This window comes from Aethalodelphis obliquidens, unplaced genomic scaffold, assembly GCF_003676395.1.
Source record: "Aethalodelphis obliquidens isolate GAN/ISIS:26980383/991018 unplaced genomic scaffold, ASM367639v1 scaffold1, whole genome shotgun sequence".
Lineage (NCBI taxonomy): Eukaryota > Metazoa > Chordata > Mammalia > Artiodactyla > Delphinidae > Aethalodelphis > Aethalodelphis obliquidens.
Genome location: NW_020837945.1, coordinates 28,910,859 through 28,930,312, shown reverse-complemented (window position 1 = coordinate 28,930,312; position 19,454 = coordinate 28,910,859). Strand labels below are relative to the sequence as shown.

General features: G+C 33.6%; 1 protein-coding gene across 2 annotated transcripts in view; it reads right to left on the bottom strand.

The window, feature by feature from the left end:
• Window positions 1-19,454, bottom strand: part of LOC113618350 (SAM domain-containing protein SAMSN-1) — an 81,004-nt gene that overhangs the window by 16,964 nt on the left and 44,586 nt on the right. For both annotated transcript variants that reach the window (XM_027102423.1, XM_027102431.1), the window contains exons 2-4: window positions 8,509-8,580; window positions 6,019-6,168; window positions 1,546-1,675 (exon numbers count right to left, since the gene is read on the bottom strand). In XM_027102423.1, the coding sequence (XP_026958224.1) occupies window positions 1,546-1,675; window positions 6,019-6,168; window positions 8,509-8,580 (352 nt within the window). The remainder of the gene's footprint in view (window positions 1-1,545; window positions 1,676-6,018; window positions 6,169-8,508; window positions 8,581-19,454) is intronic.

The window sequence follows — 19,454 nt, the reverse complement described above, 5'->3', positions numbered from 1 at the left end:
TGCTCTCACTTGTCACCTCATTTTTTCCTTCACTGTGGCCTTTCAGTGCTTGCTCTGCTTCATGAGGGAACAGCCCCAGTATCTCTGCCATTCTTTCAAATAAGTATAGAAATAAGAGAAAGAGCCTTAGCGATTCTCCATTTTTTTTTTTTAAATATGGACTGGTGTAAAAGAAAGGTGAGTTGCGTCTAGTCACAGAAATTAAGTTGTTTATGATAACAGCTAAGTAGACCCCCATCTCCTCACACCCTCCCTTCCATGACCACTCCAGTCCCTGGCTTTTCATTGTAAAATTATAAAATTTTATAATTATAATTGTAGAATTATAAAATTCTACCTATATTTGGCATTACAATTTTGAATTTTAAAACTTCCAGCAGAAATGAATACTAATAAAATCTGAATTTCACACATGCAAAAATATATCCCTCAAATGCTTCTGTATTAGCTTTTTCTTCACAAAATAACTGTTCTACAGCCAGTAGGAAAGTAGGAATAAAATTCAGGATATTTGCAGCAGCTGGTCTTTGTGATCCATCTTCAAATAACAGAAGCAGTTGATTTTAAATGAAATGGAAAATAAACTTTGCAAAAAACATTTAAAAGCCCTGAAAAGATTAGAGGGATAAGTAACAGTGTGCATATAAAAAAAATTATAAGGCACCCTGTAGTATCAGTAGTTTCATTCAAATATTGTAGCAGGACATGTGACTGAAGCCTGAGTGACTTCTTTGGTAGAAACGATGTTTTTAGAAAATTCTTATTGAACACATGGTGATTCCTTTTTGTCACTAATTGGTGATAGTCCTACTATTTAGTATTTACATACTACTTCACTCTTTACCGGCTAATGCTGAATGGAAACCTAAAAAGTAAATGTTAGAACTGATGCAGATGTCCTGCTCTTTTCAGAATACTTCAGGATAAAAAGGAAAGGAAAGGAAGGAAAACATGACAGAGGGCAGGACAGGGAAGGAATAAAGAAAAAATGAAAGAAAACAAAAGAAAGAAAGAAAGAGAAAGAAAGAAAGAAAGAAAAAAGGAAGAAAGGAAGGAAGGAGGGGAAGGAGGTAGGGAGAGAGGGAAGGAAGAAAGAAAGGAAGAGAAAAGGAAAGGAAGAAGTACATGAAGGGGGGGAGAAAGGGAAGGAAAAAGAGAAAACAAGATTTTAGTTTCCTGAATACTTCAAGTCATTTAAAAAATTTGGACTCAAAATAATGCTAGTTCTCCCCAGCACACTTTATTGTAGGGATTCTGATTTAATTGTGCAATATAATCTTTTGGAGGCATATCCCCAAGAGCCTTGCTGACCACAGTGCTAAAAGTTTCAAAATAATCCATAATTCTAATATATTATGTATTATTTTAGACAATAGCATTGCTATAGATTCAACACATCCTACATTTTCACTATTTCTCTTATCAAGTAGTTGGAACATTGGTGAAATTTTGACAAACAAGCCAAAGAGAAATAAATCTGTTATTTTTAATTAACTTAACCCAGATCTCCCATCTAGACTCTTGTCACTCATTTTATAGCCTTACTTGATGAGCTCTGCCCACTGTAGAGACTGTCCATGGAGTCACTGGCTTTGAGGGAGCTCTTCTCTGTATGGGTTCCAATCGTGGGATCACTGTTCCGATAAAGTAAGGCATCCTCTCCATCTTCCCCATCCTTCAGAAAATCATATCAGAGGTTAAATGCAAAGAACTGATTTCCTTGGAGACTTTCACTGTGTGCATTGATTTAACAAAGAAGACATATTTTAGCAATAAAATACTTAGGAATACATCAGCATAAAATATGAGTGTCATGAATCTTTAGCTCAATTTCAAGCATAACATTTTATGGTATAGTGGGAAAAATTCTTTAGATGAAACAGCCCACATTTTGGAATTTAACTGAAATTATAAAGTTTATTTTTGTGGTTAGGATGAATATCATATCAAGACTATTTAATCAGAAATGCTAGATTTATTAACATCTGTGCTTTATCTGTTAAAGCACTTTTATTTCTTCATGGTCTCCTTATCATCTATTTACCACCATTACTAATCCTTTGAGATCTGATATTACAAGTTTAAACTCTGCATAGTTGCTTCGTGTCAGTTATTTGCACCCTACCAGACCACTAGATATGAATAAAACATACACACTTTGCAATTCTAAAGCAAAGCTTATCTAAGAAGCTTTACAAATCTCATATGGTGCTTGCCACCTAGTCAAGTGAAAAGCACATCTTGCATAAAATTAGGAAAGACAGACAATTTCAAAAGAAATTACATCTGCTTGAAAACATCTCAAATGTTTTCCATGTTTATATAGTTTCAACAAAGCCTATGAATTTCTTAATATTTATCAAAATATAATTCAATATTCCTCATTTTTGAGCATTTCTAAACATTGGTAAAAATTCAGACTATACATACAATATATGCTCAGTTTGATTCTCTGCTTTTATCCATTCTTTTATTCATTTGTTCAGTTATTCGACACAAGTTTGTAGAACACCTTCTAAGTACCTGGCATTGTTTTGGGAACTGGAGATATCATGGGAAACAATATACAGGGTCCTATCTTAAATGAGGTACATTTTAGTTTGTCAGGGTGTGTGTGCGCGCATGTGTGTGTGTGTGTTTGTAGTGTTTGGGGAGGTTTGTGTAAACAAAGTGAGCAAGACAATTTCAGAGAATAATAAGTGCTATGAAGGAAATAAAACTGGGTGATGTGAGAGGATTAGCTACTCGGGTTAGGGTTGAAGGAAGGTTGACTGATTTAGAGGGAATAGCCTCCAAAGACCTCCTCCATAAGGTAATAGAGTCTGAATTCTTGACCTGAATGATAAGAAGATGTGACTTATATGAAGATTTGGAGACAGTTTTCCAAGCAAAAGAAATAGCAAGAACAAAATAACTAAACTCAGAATTAGCTTGGGTTATGCAGAGGAAAACAACAAGGCCAGGGTAGCTGGAGCTGAGTGAGAGCAAGGAGAGCATTAGGATGTGAGCTCAGAGAAGTAGACTGGAGTCAGCTCAGGAAGGGCTTTATAGAGCACTTTCAGTAACCATGGAAATGTGCACTCAGATCTCTTGCTGCGGGACCCTTCTTTACTGACAGCCCCAACTACTAGCCTTCTGTATCAATCACTGTGTTTGCAAGGAAGCCATGTTCCAATGACTTAAGCAGTGGGGCCACCATTTGAGTCCATTCTGGTGGGATGTGGGGCTTCTGTAATGGAAACTTTTGGTTCAAGAACTTCCCATCAATCTGGCCAAAGTTTTCTTAGAACAGTGTTGAAGCCTGAGACTTGAATGATCTTCCTTCTTTCTTCCTCTCCCTTTACAGGTGTCAGACTTGCACTGTAGTCTGAAGGATTTCCTTGCTCATTTTTCCTTTCTCTTCTTTATCCTTCACAGGCATTTTCTCCAGTAAGTCTTTGGTGTGTCTATTCCCTTCTTGGGGGTCTACTTCTCAGAGGACTGGAATGAACACATCATAGTAAGGGAATGCATTTTGGTACTGTAAAATTTTAACCAAGGGAGTGATGTGTTCTGAATCTGACTTTTCAAAGATCTTTCTGGCTTTCATGTGGAGAATCGCTTTTATGGAGGAAAGAGTGGAAGAAAGGAAACCAATTAGGTAATCTAGGCAAGAGAGTTTGTTTATTTAGTCTAAAGTAGGAATAATTTACATGGAGAAGTTAAGGGTTTTAGATATACTTTGGAGTTAGTACCAAGAGGATATGCTGATGAATTGGTGTGAAAAGTGAGAAAAAGAAGGAATTTTGAGTGATTTGTAGGCTTTCTTCTCTCTCTGTCTCTGTCTCTCTCTCTCCCCTCTCCTTTCTTTCCAGCATCTACAGTTATGACAGTGTTGTCTATTTCTACTTGGAAGACTGGACAAGAAACAAACTTTCTGTAGAGCTTAGAGAATCAATAATTCCATTTTAGATATATTAGGTTCCAGTTATCTATTATGCATCTAAGTGATAATATCAAATAAGCAGTTGGTTATATAAGTATAACAGATAAGTAAAGAGATCATATGGGACTTCCCTGGTGGTGCAGTGGTTAGGAATCTGCCTGGCAGTGCAGGGGACACAGGTTCGAGCCCTGGTCTGGGAAGATCCCACATGCCACGGAGCAACTAAGCCTATGCTCCACAACTACTGAAGCCCACGGGCCTAGAGCCTATGCTCCACAACAAGAGAAGCCACCACAATGAGAAGCCTGCACACCACAATGAAGAGTAGCCCCTGCTCAACGTAACTAGAGAAAGCCCACGCACAGCAACAAAGATCCAACACAGCCAAAGGTAAATAAATAAAATAAATAAATTTTTTTAAAAAAGAGAGAGATCATAGCTAGAGATGTAATTGTGAAAAAGTCATGAGACAAGATGAGATCACTTAGGAAGAGAGACTAAACTAGTAGAACATCTAGGAACAATCCTCAGGAAAACTCAATATTTAGAAGGACAGGAAAGAAAGCAGAGCTAAGAAAGGAAACTGAGAAAGAAGGAAAGCCAGAAGAATGCCCAAAGAAACCAAGAAAAAAGAATGTTTCATATGTAATGAAATCATCACTTGCATGAGGTACAGCTGAAAAGTCATGTAAGAAGAAAGAAAAGTGACCATTCGCTTTGGCAACATAGAGGTTAATACTGACTGTGACAACTGTTTTAATGGAGTACTGGGGACAGATCCTATTGAAATGCATTAAAAAGAAAATAGCTGTAAGACATATAGATCAATGGAATAGAATTGAGAGTCCGTAAATAAATCCATATATTTATGATCCATATATTTCTGACCATATATTTATGATCAATTGATTTTTCAGCAAGGATGCCAAGACAATACAATGGAGAAATAATTGTCTTTTCAACAAGTAGTGCTGGGACAATTGAATATCCACATTCAAATGAATGAAGTTGGACTCCTACCACACACCGTGTAGAAAAATTAATAGATCATACATCAAAATTTAAGAGCTACAACTATAAAACTCTTAGAAGAAAACATTGGAGTAAATCTTTGTAACCCTAGATTAAGCAATGGTTTCTTAAATACAATACTAAAAGCACAAATGATGAAAGAAAAAATAAATTGAACTACATCAAAATTATAACCATTTGTTCTGTAAATGACAACATCAAGAAAATGAAAATACTATCCATGAACGGGAGAAAATATATCATATCGCAAATCGTATATCTCATAAAGGATCTGTATCCATAAGGTATTTTTTAAAAAAGCAACAATAAAAATACAACCCAATTAAAAAGCAGGTAAAAAATTTGTATAAACACTTTTTGAAAGAAGATATGCAAATGGCCACATGAAAATATTCTCAACATCATTAGTCATCAGGGAAGTGGAAATCAAAACTATAATGAGAATCTATTTCACACCCATTTTGATGGGTAGCATCAAAAATCATACAATAACAAGTGTTAGCAAGCATGTGGAGAAACTGGAACTCTCACATATTGCTAGTGGGAATGTAAAATGATGCAACTTCTTTGGGAAATAGTTTGCCAGTTTCTCAAAGTATCAGACAGAGTTACCATATAACCAAGAGAAATGAAAGAATACTTCCACATAAAAACTTGAACACAGATATTCATATTCATATTTTAAATCATGCTGAATCATTCATTCAGCATGATTTAAAATAATCCCAAAATGGAAACAACCAAATGTTCATCAATTGATGAAAGGATGAATAAAATGAGGCTTATCTATAAAATGGAATATCATTTGGTGATGAAAAGAAGTGATGTACTACTGTTTGTTACAACATAAATGACATATGTTCTTCACATACTACATGAGTGATCTTTCTAAGCCTCAATTTCCTCTATGAGAATGTGATAATGCTTTCTTCCGCCCAACTTCTGGGCACAATTATTGAGGGAGAAAATACATTGAAGGCCTTCATAAACTGCCAAATATTTCTAAACTACCTAGAAAAATATTAACAGAAAAACACAAGTGATTAACAGAGGACACTTACCTTTTCTTCAGAAAGGGCTTTGATATACTTTTTACCCACTTTTTTCTTCATTGTCCAGGAAATAGCTCTCATTTTTTTACCTAAACTTCCTCCATTATTTGAAGTTTTGTTTTGTTCTTCACTTTCATTTATGCGTTCCCCTTCATGTACCTAGTTAGAATTATTTACAAAAAACAAAACAATAAAGCAATGAAAAACATTGTCATTTGTCCACACTCCCTCTTCTTCTCTCTTTTCTCTACTTCAATGTTCTTTATCTTCACTGTAAAATTACAAACTAAAATAAATAAGAAAGTAGATTAGTTTATTACTATCTGTGTTAACTTACCATTACCTAAGTTTTAGAAAAGAGTACTATAAATATTTTTAATTTCAGGTTTTTCTATCTTCCTTTACAAAAGCTTTGAAGAAACTATCTAAGCATATTTTTAACTTCAACATTTTTCTGTGCTGTTCTCTTTCATAGCCTGAATCACAATTTTATTTAGATATTTATTTATGGGTTTTGTTGTTGTTTTAAAGTCTGTCTCCTCCTAGACTCTAGGCTTCATGAAGTAAGGATTTTCACCTGTATTGTAACAGTACTTTCTGAGTGCCTAAGGGAGATCCTGTCATAGAGTAGATGCTCAACACACATTTACTGAATGAATAAATGATGGTTTGCTAAAAAATGTGCAAACTACTTTATCAGATTCACTAAGTTCTTTCACAAATTGCTAGGCCACCATTACTAATCAATGAATTTGAATGAGCCTGAGCAACTTTTATAGGTTAACTCTAGAATTATAAACTTAATAACAGTAAATATATCTATGTATGATTATGGAAAGTTGAAGGTTTATACAATATGGGAGTTTGAGATTGACATATACACACAGCTATATTTAAAATAGATAACCAACAGGGACCTACTGTATAACACAGGGAACTCTACTCAATACTCTGTAATAACCTAAATGGGAAAAGAATTTGAAAAAGAACAGATACTTGTATATGTATAACTGAATCATTTTGCTGTACACCTGAAACTAACACAATATTCTTAATCAACTATACTCTGATATAAAATAAAAATTTTAAAAAAAGATCAACAAGAAATCCCTCATGATAAAAAAATTATATAGGGCTTCTCACTATTTGTATACACATACTGCATTGTATTATTTACAACTGTGTAAATGTTGATAGACCATATAGCTATATACAAGTTTATCAATGTATATTCATGCATGTATACAAGTTTATCCATAAGTTTATATATACATAAATATATAGGTGAATAAAAAGGGATAGATGTAATATATGTATAAAAGGGGATATATTATATATACACATGCATATGTATGCACTAATGGAGGTATTTATAAAGTAATAATAGGTGTCATTTTCTTTCTACTTTTTTTTTTGTCTAGAATATCCATTGCTGAAATCAACATATTTAAAGATATTATAGGTAGATGGATATAGGAATCTGAAAGGTATTCTGAGAGTCAGATATGATAAAAAGAATTCTTTATTAAAAAAAACAAAAAATAAAGATGCAATATATAGAATGAAATAATTAAGAAGTGCATAAGATCTAAAGCCTATTGATCTAAAACAAATCTATCACATGAATAGATAACTCAGGTTCAATGATAAGCATATATTTTTACTTTTCTCAATGTACATCCCTCCCCTCTATTTTATTAGTTGTTTTACTTTTCATTAATCACTTATCACAGTTGGTCCATGGTTTATGAGATAGTATAACAAATAGCAAACTTTGGACACGATGTTGCATCCTGCCTTTGTCATTTATGACCTGTATAATTTAGAAGTAATTTTATTCAAACATATTTCTTCAGTGATAAAATAAAAATAATAATAGTTCCTACTTACAGGTAGGTAAAGTGCTTAGTGCTGTGCTTACTTCCTGGTAAGTGCTCAGTTAAATGTAGTGATGATGATGATGATGATGATGTAAATAATTTTATGGGAAGCTTTTCTTAAGCTACATTCAAAGTGTTCATGGTTTGCAAATGTGTATGGAATGGTCACCACTGAGACATTTCAAAGTGTACAGAAGTATGAGAGTGCAAATGAGCAGCCTACGCTCTCCTTAACTAATTTCCAATTAAGCCATTTAATCATTTCCTAAATTAAAGCAATTACAACTTACATGAAATTTAACATATATGTTGTTTTATAGTGGAAATGCTCAGAAAATTTGGGATCATCTGTGTTACTTTAAACTGTAAATCCTTCGTAAGTTGATGTTCTGCCTTCCCAAACATCTGTTAGGTTTCTTAGATAGATTTTTACTCTTAATGTCCAGCATGGTACTAGATACTAAATAATTGTTTGTTCATTTATCACAAAAATGTATGCAAGGTTATGATCTTTAAATATATTCCTTTTTCTTACTGTAATTTGCAAAAATTACATTGGCTTCATAATTTTTCATAATGTGTTTGTATAACACTCATTAAAATGGAATAGAATACTAACCCCAGTTGAATCATCTGGTTTTGATATGGAATTATTCCGAAAACGGTCAAAATTCCCAAAACTGCTGCTGCGCTATAAAATAGGAAAGAAAAAGGAAAGGAAATTTAGGATTTGTGACTTTCACTGATAAAACTGCTAAATAGATTAGATTATGGTTCAGTAAGCATCAGTCTCTTGCAAATACAGGATTAAAAAATCTCTCTGGACTATCTAATGGCACTGAAGGTGTAACTATTATTAACATTGTAATATTTACAGTTCATAAAATGTCTTCATATGTTTATGTTACAGTGTTAAGCACCTTGGAGAAAAATCTATTAAATTATTTTTAATTTATAGTGTTACTTTTGCTCTTGAGAATGGCATGTATTACTAAACAACCAACCAACTAATAAAAAAACAACAAAACAAACACACAAAAACAAGCATTTGAGTAGATCCACAATTGTTCCTCATAAAGATCATATTTATCAAAAAGTAAAAATGAACACAAATGCATTTCCTGTAGCTAACTCCTGATAATTTGAAACTCTCTACTAGATGTCAGAATGAGAAGGCACATACACAGACCTATTAATAAATTGAAAAGCGCATTTAGGTGTACACAGGTTGGGAGGAAAATGAATTTTTCCACATTTAACATGGAATTACAGTGAGACCCCTGGGTCAATTTCATTCACTCGTTTTAAGAAAAAGCTTAGTATGTTAATAGAAGACTTATTCTCTTGGATACTTCTTGCCTACAAGGCTAAATTTTTATTCCTATGTAACTCATTCTAGGCAGGTAATTACAAGCAATTCCTGATATACTGCAAAGTAAATGATTCTCCTAAACACATTTTCAAAAATCTTTAGAGTCTTTGAGTCACAAAATTGATATTTTCTCACTATTTAATTTTATACATTGTTTGGGATGGTGGATATTGGATGTTACAGACTTTATATACCCACAAATCCCAAGAATATGTTATCTTAAGAACTTTATCTCATTTCAAGCTTATAATATTTTCAAAATAAGCTGGTGGTACTGAAAAATAACCTGGTAATTTGAAAAGTTAAAAATGGGAGTCAGTAATCTATAAAACTTTGTATTGTCCTTTAAAAGTCACAGATCATTTTAGTTCAAGTCGGCTTCAAAGGCTCAGTCTTTACAAGCATTTTTATTCTCATGTCTCCCTAATAGTGATCTTTAAAACTCCTTGTTTCCCTTTTAAATCAGTTTAAATAAAAAGATCCTGACACGTGACAAGGGGTTAGCTTGATAGACAGTGTGATACAGAACGTCACCCCAAGGATGATGGCTGTGTTAGACACAAATAATGCCTTTCGCTGACTTGCTACCCCTGATGAAGAAGCCCTTCACCTTGTGGTGAGGGGAGAGAAAAAGAAGGACTGAAACTGAGAACCACTCTGGTTCTCACGCAGGGCTTACTAACTTAGAGTGATTTCCCAGAGCATTAATCATTTCTACTTGCCTAGTAGGCATTTCTGCCAGGCCATAATTGCCCAGAAATCACAAAAGGGAATTGAGTGTATTCTTGTGTTGCTTATAAACTACCTGAACACAGGGAAATCTGTTACTCTTTTATCTACTTGAAACATTCTTATGGCCTATTGGAGCCTGTGCTTAGGGCAATTTTGTAGTCTACAACCAGCCTATGTCCTGCCTACTAAATATTAATGAGGGTTACAGCATGATATCCACCACTGGATAATCGGTCGTGTTGCCCGGCATGAATAGGCTCACTTCAGCGTTTCTCTACAGTATCTTCTGCCATTAACTAATCTATAGTCACCATCTTTTAAAATTAATTCTCCCCTCACTGTGTCAATAAAGAGAAGCAGATAATGGAGTAGTGGTTTTCAGGACTATTACTTTGGGTTTTGTCAGTCATCTCATTATGAATCACTCAACAGCTTTAAGCCAGAGGAGTAAAATACCAATCTGTCCTAAGACACCCTTTAGAAGCAAATCTAAGTATTTAAAATAATGTTTTTAAAATTTCAGTATTCTCTAGTCAAAAAGTTAGTGACTTTCTGAGATGGTTTCATAATGTATAGGTTATGCCTTAATGAAAAAGGGCTAATGTCTACTATGAGATATGGACAGTGAACAAATGTATAATTTCTACTGCTGTTAAGTTTCCAGTGAAAAGGTGAATCACATGGAGGTAAGCTGGTTTCATAGATGATAGTCCTTTATAAATAAGAATGTATTTCAATATTGATAATTTTGCACTGTATAATTATAATGGATTAGGTTTAGCAAATACTATTTTGTGACAGAACTCCCATCAAGACAGAGCTATTATATAAACAAATAGCTATCGACAAGAGTAACTTAAATAAAAATGCAATTTATATTTTAGATAATTCTTTGTTTTTGTTGACATTAGATTATATTTAGTCTTTAACTATAAATCTATACAGTCTTTCCTTATGCAATTCGATATGTGTTTGTAAAATGGCACACCTGTAGAAGGTAATTTGGAAAAACTAGCAAAATTACATGTATATGCCCTTTGACCCAGAAATTTCATTTCTAGACGTCTATGTCAGAGATGCACTTGAATATAAATCATGCACATTCAATGTAAATCTTTTATAATATTGAAAAGCTATAAATCCCAATGTTCATCAAGAGAAGACTGATTGAATAATTTATGGTAAATTCAAACAATAGAAATGTGTGCATCTGCAAAAACACTGAAATATAACTATCTGCTATGGAATTATCTCCAGGACAGTGTACATGAAAAAAGACAAGTGGAGAAATGTGTACATAATAGACCACCTTTTATCTAAGGGTGAAAATACATGTATGTGTCTCAATACAGGCAAAAATATATTTTCCTTCTTAGAGAAACGGGGTAAAAGAAGCAAAGTAAAAGGGACAGAAAACACACTTCTCTGAATATGCCTTGTTTTATAAATTTGACTTTAAAACCATGTAACTTTAAAAACATATTTATAAACAAAATTAAATAAAAATAAAAGCAATCCTTAACAATTCCAAATAAAAATAATGAATCTAATTTCATATTGAATTGGTGGCTTAGAGAGAGGAATTATTTTAAACAATTAAAAAAAAGACAGTAATTTGATAGTTTGAAGGACCAAAAAAAAAAAAAAAAAAAAGACAAATTTTAACCTGTTTTCCAATCCCATTTACAATTGCATCCAAAAAAATTACCTAGGAATAAATCTAACTAAGAAGGTAAAAGACATGTACTCAGAAAACTATGTCACTCATGAAAGAAATTGAAGATGACACTAACAAATAGAAACATATACCATGCTCATGGATTGGAAGAGTTAATATTGTAAAAATGACCACATTAGCCAAAGCAATCTATGGATTCAGTGCAATCCCTACCAAAGTACAAAAGGCATTTTTCACAGAATTGTATGAATTCACAAATAACTCTAAAATTTGTATAGAAACACAAAAGACCTTGAATAGCCAAAGCAATCTTGAGAAAGAAGAACAAAGCTGTAGTTACCACATTCCCTGATTTGAAACTATACTACACAGCTACAATAATCAAAACAGTATGGTACTGACACAAGAACAGACACATAGTTTAATGGAACAGAATAGAGAGCCCAGAAATATACCACACTTATATAGTCAATCTACAGCAAAGGAGACAAGAATACACAATAGAGAAAAGACAGCTTCTTCAACAAATGGTGTTGGAAAACTGGAAAGCTACATACAAAGGAATCAGACTGGATTACTTTCTCACACCACATAAGAAAATAAACTCAAAATGGATTAAAGACGTAAATGTAAGTCCTGAAACCATAAAACTCCTAGACAAAGTCATAAGCAGTAGGTTCTTTGACATTGATCTTAGCAATATATTTTTTGGATATGTCTCCTCCTGCAAGGGAAACAAAAGCGAAAATAAATAAATGGGACTACATCAAACTAAAAAGCTTTTGCACAGCAAAGGGAATTATCAACAAAACAAAAGGCTGCCTACTGAATAGGAGGAGGTATTTGCAAATGATGTATCCAAATAGGGATTAATATTGGAAATATACAAAGAACTCAAAAAACTCAGCATCAAAAAAAGAAAAAAAAAAAAAAAAAAAAACAATCCAACAACCCAATCAAAAAATGGGCAGAGGCCCTGAGTAGACATTTTTCCAAAGAAAACATACAGGTGGCCAACAGGCACATGAAAAGATGCTCAGCATCACTAATCATCAGGGAAATGCAAATCTAAACTACAATATCACTTCACACCTGTCAAATGACTATTATCAAAAGACAGCAAATAACAAGTGTTGGCAAGGATGGGGAGAAAAGGGGACTTTTGTACACTCTTGGTGGGAATGTAAACTGGTGTAGCCACAATGGAGAACAGTATGGAGGTTCCTCAAAAAATTAAAAAATAAAACTACCATACAATCCAGCAATTTCACTCTTGGGTATTAATGCAAAGAAAAAAAAAAAGCACACTAATTCAAAAAGGTACTTGCCCCCCTTTGTTCATTGCAGCATTATTTACAATAACCAAGCTATGGAAACAACCTAGGTGCACATCAATAAATGAATGGATAAAGAAGATGTGGTATACAAATACACACACACACACACACATACACACACACACACACCCCACACACAATGGAACAAAAAGGAACAAAATCTTGCCATTTGCAACAACGTGAATGGACCTAGAGAGTATTTTGTTAACTGAAGTAAGTCAAACAGAGAAAGACAAATACTGTATGATTTCACTTGTATATGGAATCTGAAAAAGGCAAACAAATGAACAACGTAATAAAACAGAAACAGTCATACATATAGAGAACAAACAGGTGATTGCCAGAGGGGAGGGGTTGGGGGATGAGAGAAATAAGTGAGGAAGATTAAGAGATACAGACTTCCAACTGAAAAATAGATGAGTCACAGGTATGAAATTAGGGAATATGGGAATAATAATGTAATATCATTGTATGGTGGCAAATGGTAACTAGACAGCATGTTGGTCATTTTGAAATATATAGAAAGATCAAATCATTATGTTGTGCCCCAGGAATTAACATAGTGTTGTAGGTCAATTATACTTCAAAAACAAACTCAGAAAAAGAGATCAGATGGTGGTTACTAGATTCAGGGGGTAGAGAGAGGGGGATTGGATGAAGGTAGTCAAAGGTACAAACTTCCAGTTGTAAGATAAGTAAGTACTAGGGATGTAATGTACAGCATGATAAATATAATTAATACTGCTGTATATTATATATGATTGTTAAAAGAGTAAATTCTAAGAGTTCCCATCACAAGGAAAAGATTTTTTAATCTTTATTTTATCTTATATCTATATGAGATGATGAATGTTCACTAAACTTAGTGTGATAATAATTTCATGATGGATGTAAGTCAGATCATTATGCGGTGCATGTTAAACTTATATAGTACTGTATGCCAATTATATATCAATAAAACTGGAAGGAAAAAATTTTTAATTTTAACCTGTTTTCAGTATTCACACCATTGTTAATGATATCGATATATATAAATGCGAATGTTGAGAGACAATGAAAATAAGTAACGATGTTAATGACATTTGAAGTCAAAATTCTCAGTCTATATTCTCAAATTTTTCATTTTGTCATACCATAAAGTAGGTAAGCTTTCAAAGACTACTAGGGCCATGCCAAAACGACACAAGGGCCATATTAAAAGATTGTCACTAGGGTAAATTGTATCCAAATATGGGACAATTTTAGTAAAAGGAGGAATAATAACTGAGCTACACTGAAATACATCTAATATATCAAAATTCATGAGTTCATAATGATACTAAGAAGAAAAATATCAGTTGTCACCTTTGGAAATGTTACAGCCATATTATGAAAACTGGCAAATAAAGGGAAAAACAAACATTTAATCTGTCCTTCTTGTATAAAACATATTTGAGAGTAAATAAATATTTAATAAAGGAAAATTTTTCTTTCCATGTATATGTGTGATATATTCTAGCTAATCAATTAAGTGATGAAATTACCAAAGTACCATTTTGTAAGTCCCAAATGCAATAATGGATCTAGGCAACAATCATCAATGGCTACTCAAATCACAAAAAAGAATGAACCAGAATATGGGCTTCATAACGGAAGCACCTAATATCACCAATGAAATATTCTTTTTAAAAAAACCTGCAATCACACCAAGCTTCTGTATCTAACTACCGAATACAAAAAATACAGAGACAGAGGAGCATCTTAAATGACATCAAAAAGATGAAGTCAACCAGAAAATTTTAGACAATGAGAAAATTTACAGCACAAATAACCTGGTTGCTTCAACTAATCAACAGAAAGAAATAAAAGAAGAGAGGGAAAGTATAAATTGAGAATCTTTAAGAGTTGTATCAACTAAATAAATACTGCAAAATCCATAGATCTTATTTAGATATAAATCAAATAAACCACTGTAGCAAAACACATCCAGGAGACAACTGAGGAAATTTTAAAATAAGTAGCTAGATGATGATATTGAGGAAGTATTGTTATTTTTCATTTGTAATTCAAAATAATCTAGTGAGGGCAGGAAGTATGTGGGCATAAAGGAGACATGACTGGATGTTATTTAATGATTAACTGGGTGATGGATATATGGGGTAGATTGTACTACACTCTGAGTTTACATATGCTTGAAATTTTCCATAATAAAATGTTGGGTTAAAAAAAGAACCAAATGTACCTATATAAAAGTTAAAAATAATTTACAAAGAGTTAATAAGGTGTAGGGCAGGGGGAAGCATATGGGAAAATTGTAACTTCCTCAATCTTGCTGTGATCCTGAAGCTGTTCTTAAAAAATTAGTCTTAAAAAAAAAAAAAGGGTAAATGGTTGCACAACTTTCTAAGGAACTAATTTTTAAAGAGATCATTAACATTACTTAGGTCATGGTTGTTTAGAGGTATGGATGTATTTAAGGAGAAAATAAAGTTTTGCTTTCTAAATTTATTTTAGTACAACTAACTTTCCGATATAAATGTATTTTACTAGACTACCTTTTGAAGACTATCTGGTTATGTGGTACAGTTACCCTCTTCCACATAGCCTACTTGGCTTCCAAAAAAATAGGGCTGAATAACTGGCATTTGGGTTGTTTGGACTCATTCGTGTGTGTGTGTCCCTACGCAATGCAAAGAACTTAAGAAAGGATTCTTTTTTGTTCGTCATATTTCTTCTCTAGTTTTGTATAATTCTAATTATTACAGAATGTCTATTCATTATATAAAGCTAGCAGGATTCTTGGAAATCATATAGTTCCTCTCAATGAGGAAACTGTTATAGGAACAAAAACTTGCAAAAAAAAATCCCCCCCCCTTTTTTTTTTCAATTCTCCACCCTGCTGTACTCTCCACTATGTCATTGCATTACAAAGTTTTGATCCTGTTTTCCATTTTCAAAGAAACTTGCTATTTAAGCGGGATGAAAAATATGTAAAGTTAGCTTGATATATAGAATAGAACTGAGTAGGTTTCTTAAAACAATGACCATCCTAAATTTATCAACATGAAGGAGAATTAGGGAGTCTCTTTTTTTTTTTGGAACGTAAATCAACCTTTTGACCAAAACCAAAAGAATTGAACCCTTATTTTCATTTTTTAACCACTCTCCAGCTTCTGGGATCTTCAAGTAAAATCTTATCTCCATCCAGCATGACAATATTTGGGTAAGGCATCGGTGGAAAATTTCACAGTCTATTTCAAAGAAAAATTTGCATATATGAGTCAGACATCTGCAGTATTTTGAAATATACTGGCAAATTAAAAATCACACACACTCTGCCAATGAGTTCTCACATCATCTAAATATTGCACATAGAGCCTTCATTGGTAATATGCTCTTAAAGTTCAGAATTCTGTTTCAGCACGTGCTTGTATGAATATTCTATAATAATGGTATGCTAAATCTCAATAAGCTTGTCAGCCTTTATCCAAAGGCATTTGAGGATTTAATTGTTCTAACTAACTCAGGTGCTGAGATCTTTTGAAGAGTGTGAAACAAATTTAACTCACTTAAAATAATCTATGAGGATTGACTCAGTGTTAAATAATTACACTATCATGTGGCGCTGATGGAAGACAGTTGTTTGGGCGTCAGGGAGCTGAAGGCTGAAAGACAAGCAGCGTGTGAAATAAGGCCTTCAACACTAACATTTTAACCTTGGGTAAAGGCAACTCAGTACTCAAATATGTATCAATGCTCTAAATATTTTTAATGTACATCTGGACTCTTAGAACAAAAGTTAGTCTACTTGATCTCTCTGTTTCAGTATCTTTCCTATCAACTGCACGCTATCTAAAGGAAGTGCAGATTCTGACTCCACCACAGTGTTTTAAAAAGTTGTGTCAAAATTTCCATGCTAAAGCTTTCCTTTCAGAAGTTGATGTGCCGAGAGATGTTTTCTGTAAATTGAAACTACCTCAAAGAAAATTACCTAAAGGAAAGAAAACTAGAACTAAAAAAAATCAATGCAGAATGAGCCATACCTGTAAAAGAGTTATTATTTAATGTAACAAAAATAAGTTTTATGAGTGAAAAAGATTCAAACATTGAGAATTCTCAATTGCACTGCTGCATTACTTACTTATTACCATATCTCATGATTTACATTGCATTCACTGACTATAAGTATGCTGCACTTTTAGGAATTGAATAAAAATTAAGATATTCTATTTTAGCTGGAAAGAATTTTTAAAATAAATAATACTGATATGTCTTAAATATCTTTTTTTCAGGTAAAAAGCATAATGCAACCAAAGTTCAGTCACTTGATATTACTAGGTATCAACTCTTACAAAATCCTATAGAATAAAAAGGAAATGCAAAACTTTAAAAAATGTGACCATGATCAGGCTATCTTGAACCTCTCAGCTTCTTGTTTTACCTATTGTAAAACTTCTGCTGGCTTACTCAGTCCTGTATTATTATTATAGCACTGACTTTCTATTCCTTCTCTCTCTTTTCCTAACTACTAAACTAAACAAGTATACTAAGTGGTCCCTCTTGATCCTCCTGGAATTGTTTCATTATACCATCCTTCCTTGAAATCTTCAAGAATTCCCTTAGGGAACCCAATTTTGCAGCTTCTCTAATTTACAGTAGCTTCTCTGCCTGCCTTCAGGCTGGAAGGCGTATATGCCAACAAAAATCTCTCTCTGCTTATGGCCTTTTACCCCTGAGGATCTGTTTTGATCATGCCTTCTGAACCTTCCACCTGCACTGTTGGAAACCGGTATTTGCTCACTGCTGTCTTTGGGGAGTTTGGACACATAATGCAATATGTAATATATTTACCACACACACATTCTTTCAGCCTTCACATCTGCTCAATTCTTTTCCCAAATCTCTGTTGTAGGCATTTATCTTCATTACCGCTATGCAACTATGTGCTTATAACCCCATTCCTGAGTCAACGAAATAACAACTTTCAGCTCTTTAGTTCCCAAATTCTTGCCTCTCCAGTCATCTAAAGACGTCACAACACTGGACTCCTTTCCCTAAAATACCAATTCTCATCATTCCATTCATCTTCTCAAAATGTAAAGCTTGCTCCACATTGGTTTCTTGGCCCCTGAGAGCTTGCTTTATGCCGAGTGATTTATCTATAATTATTTCATTAAACAAATACAACCCCCCTCTGAGATGGTTATTGATTCCTTCAGTTTACAGATGAGGAAAACTGAGGCTCAGAGAGTTTAAGTGGCTCTTCTTTAGTTAACAAAATGAAGTCCAAACTTAGCATGCTGCACATTCATGATTCCCCATGGATTCAGGTAATGCTAGTCAATCTGATTAAGCAGAACTTCTGACACTTCTTGCTGGCCAGTATGGACACACTCGTTTATGTTTCTAAGCTGTTGCTCACGCTGTTTTTCTCTCAAGGAAAGTTCTTCCGCCCTTCTTCCTCCTACTCAAATCCAGCCCATTCTTCAAGGGCAGGATCAAGTCCTACCTTGTCTATGAGACCACTTGCCGACACCTCATCATTTTAGCACACATTGATTGCCACCGATCTTAAGCGATGTAGGCCTATAGAAAAAATCCTACAGTTGGGAGCCTTGGGAAAATCACAACAGATGACAAATCCCACATATTTCTCTTCAAGTTAAACGACAAAAACCATACATTTCACAGTTACACAAAAGCAAATTATAACTTAGTCACGTTATAGTCAAAGCAAACAATTTGCTGATGTTTACTTAAGGAGCATAATGTTTTACATTATGCAATTCAGTGTAAATATACTAAGGGGCTTCTATGGCTAAACTTTGTGCTTGGGATCAGGGCTGTCTGTATGAATAAGAATCCATCCTGGAGGAATTTACACTCTATTGGTGGCATCAATCACAGAATTCCAATCTATAAGAGCTAAATAGAGCCATATTCAGATGAATGGTATACAAATATAGAAGCAATTCCTAAAAGCAGATTATATTTACACACACAATAAATTAAAAATGTATACTAGATGTCAGCTTGGAAATTTATATTCATCATTATTTATACTTGTACTGTCTACTTAATACATGAAAGGCATTTTGTATGCATATGTCTATATCTATATTATTGATAGTCTAAAGAAAGACAGTAAAATGATCACAGATTTTGGACATGAAATTAGCTGAAATCAATACAATTTGAATTTGCTTAACCATCTTCAAAAATTATTTACTGTAAGAGATTGTGTAGTTATTGACTGAGGGACTACTTAGAAATTGCCAAATCTAAAGAGGATAATTGCTAAAATGATGATTAAAGTAATAAAAATACAATGAACCACACACTGTGTATTAAAAGGAGCACTGGATGACAAAAAAATGTGTCTTAATAATTATCTCCCGGGGCTTCCCTGGTGGCGCAGTGGTTGAGAGTCCGCCTGCCGATGCAGGGGACACAGGTTCGTGCCCCGG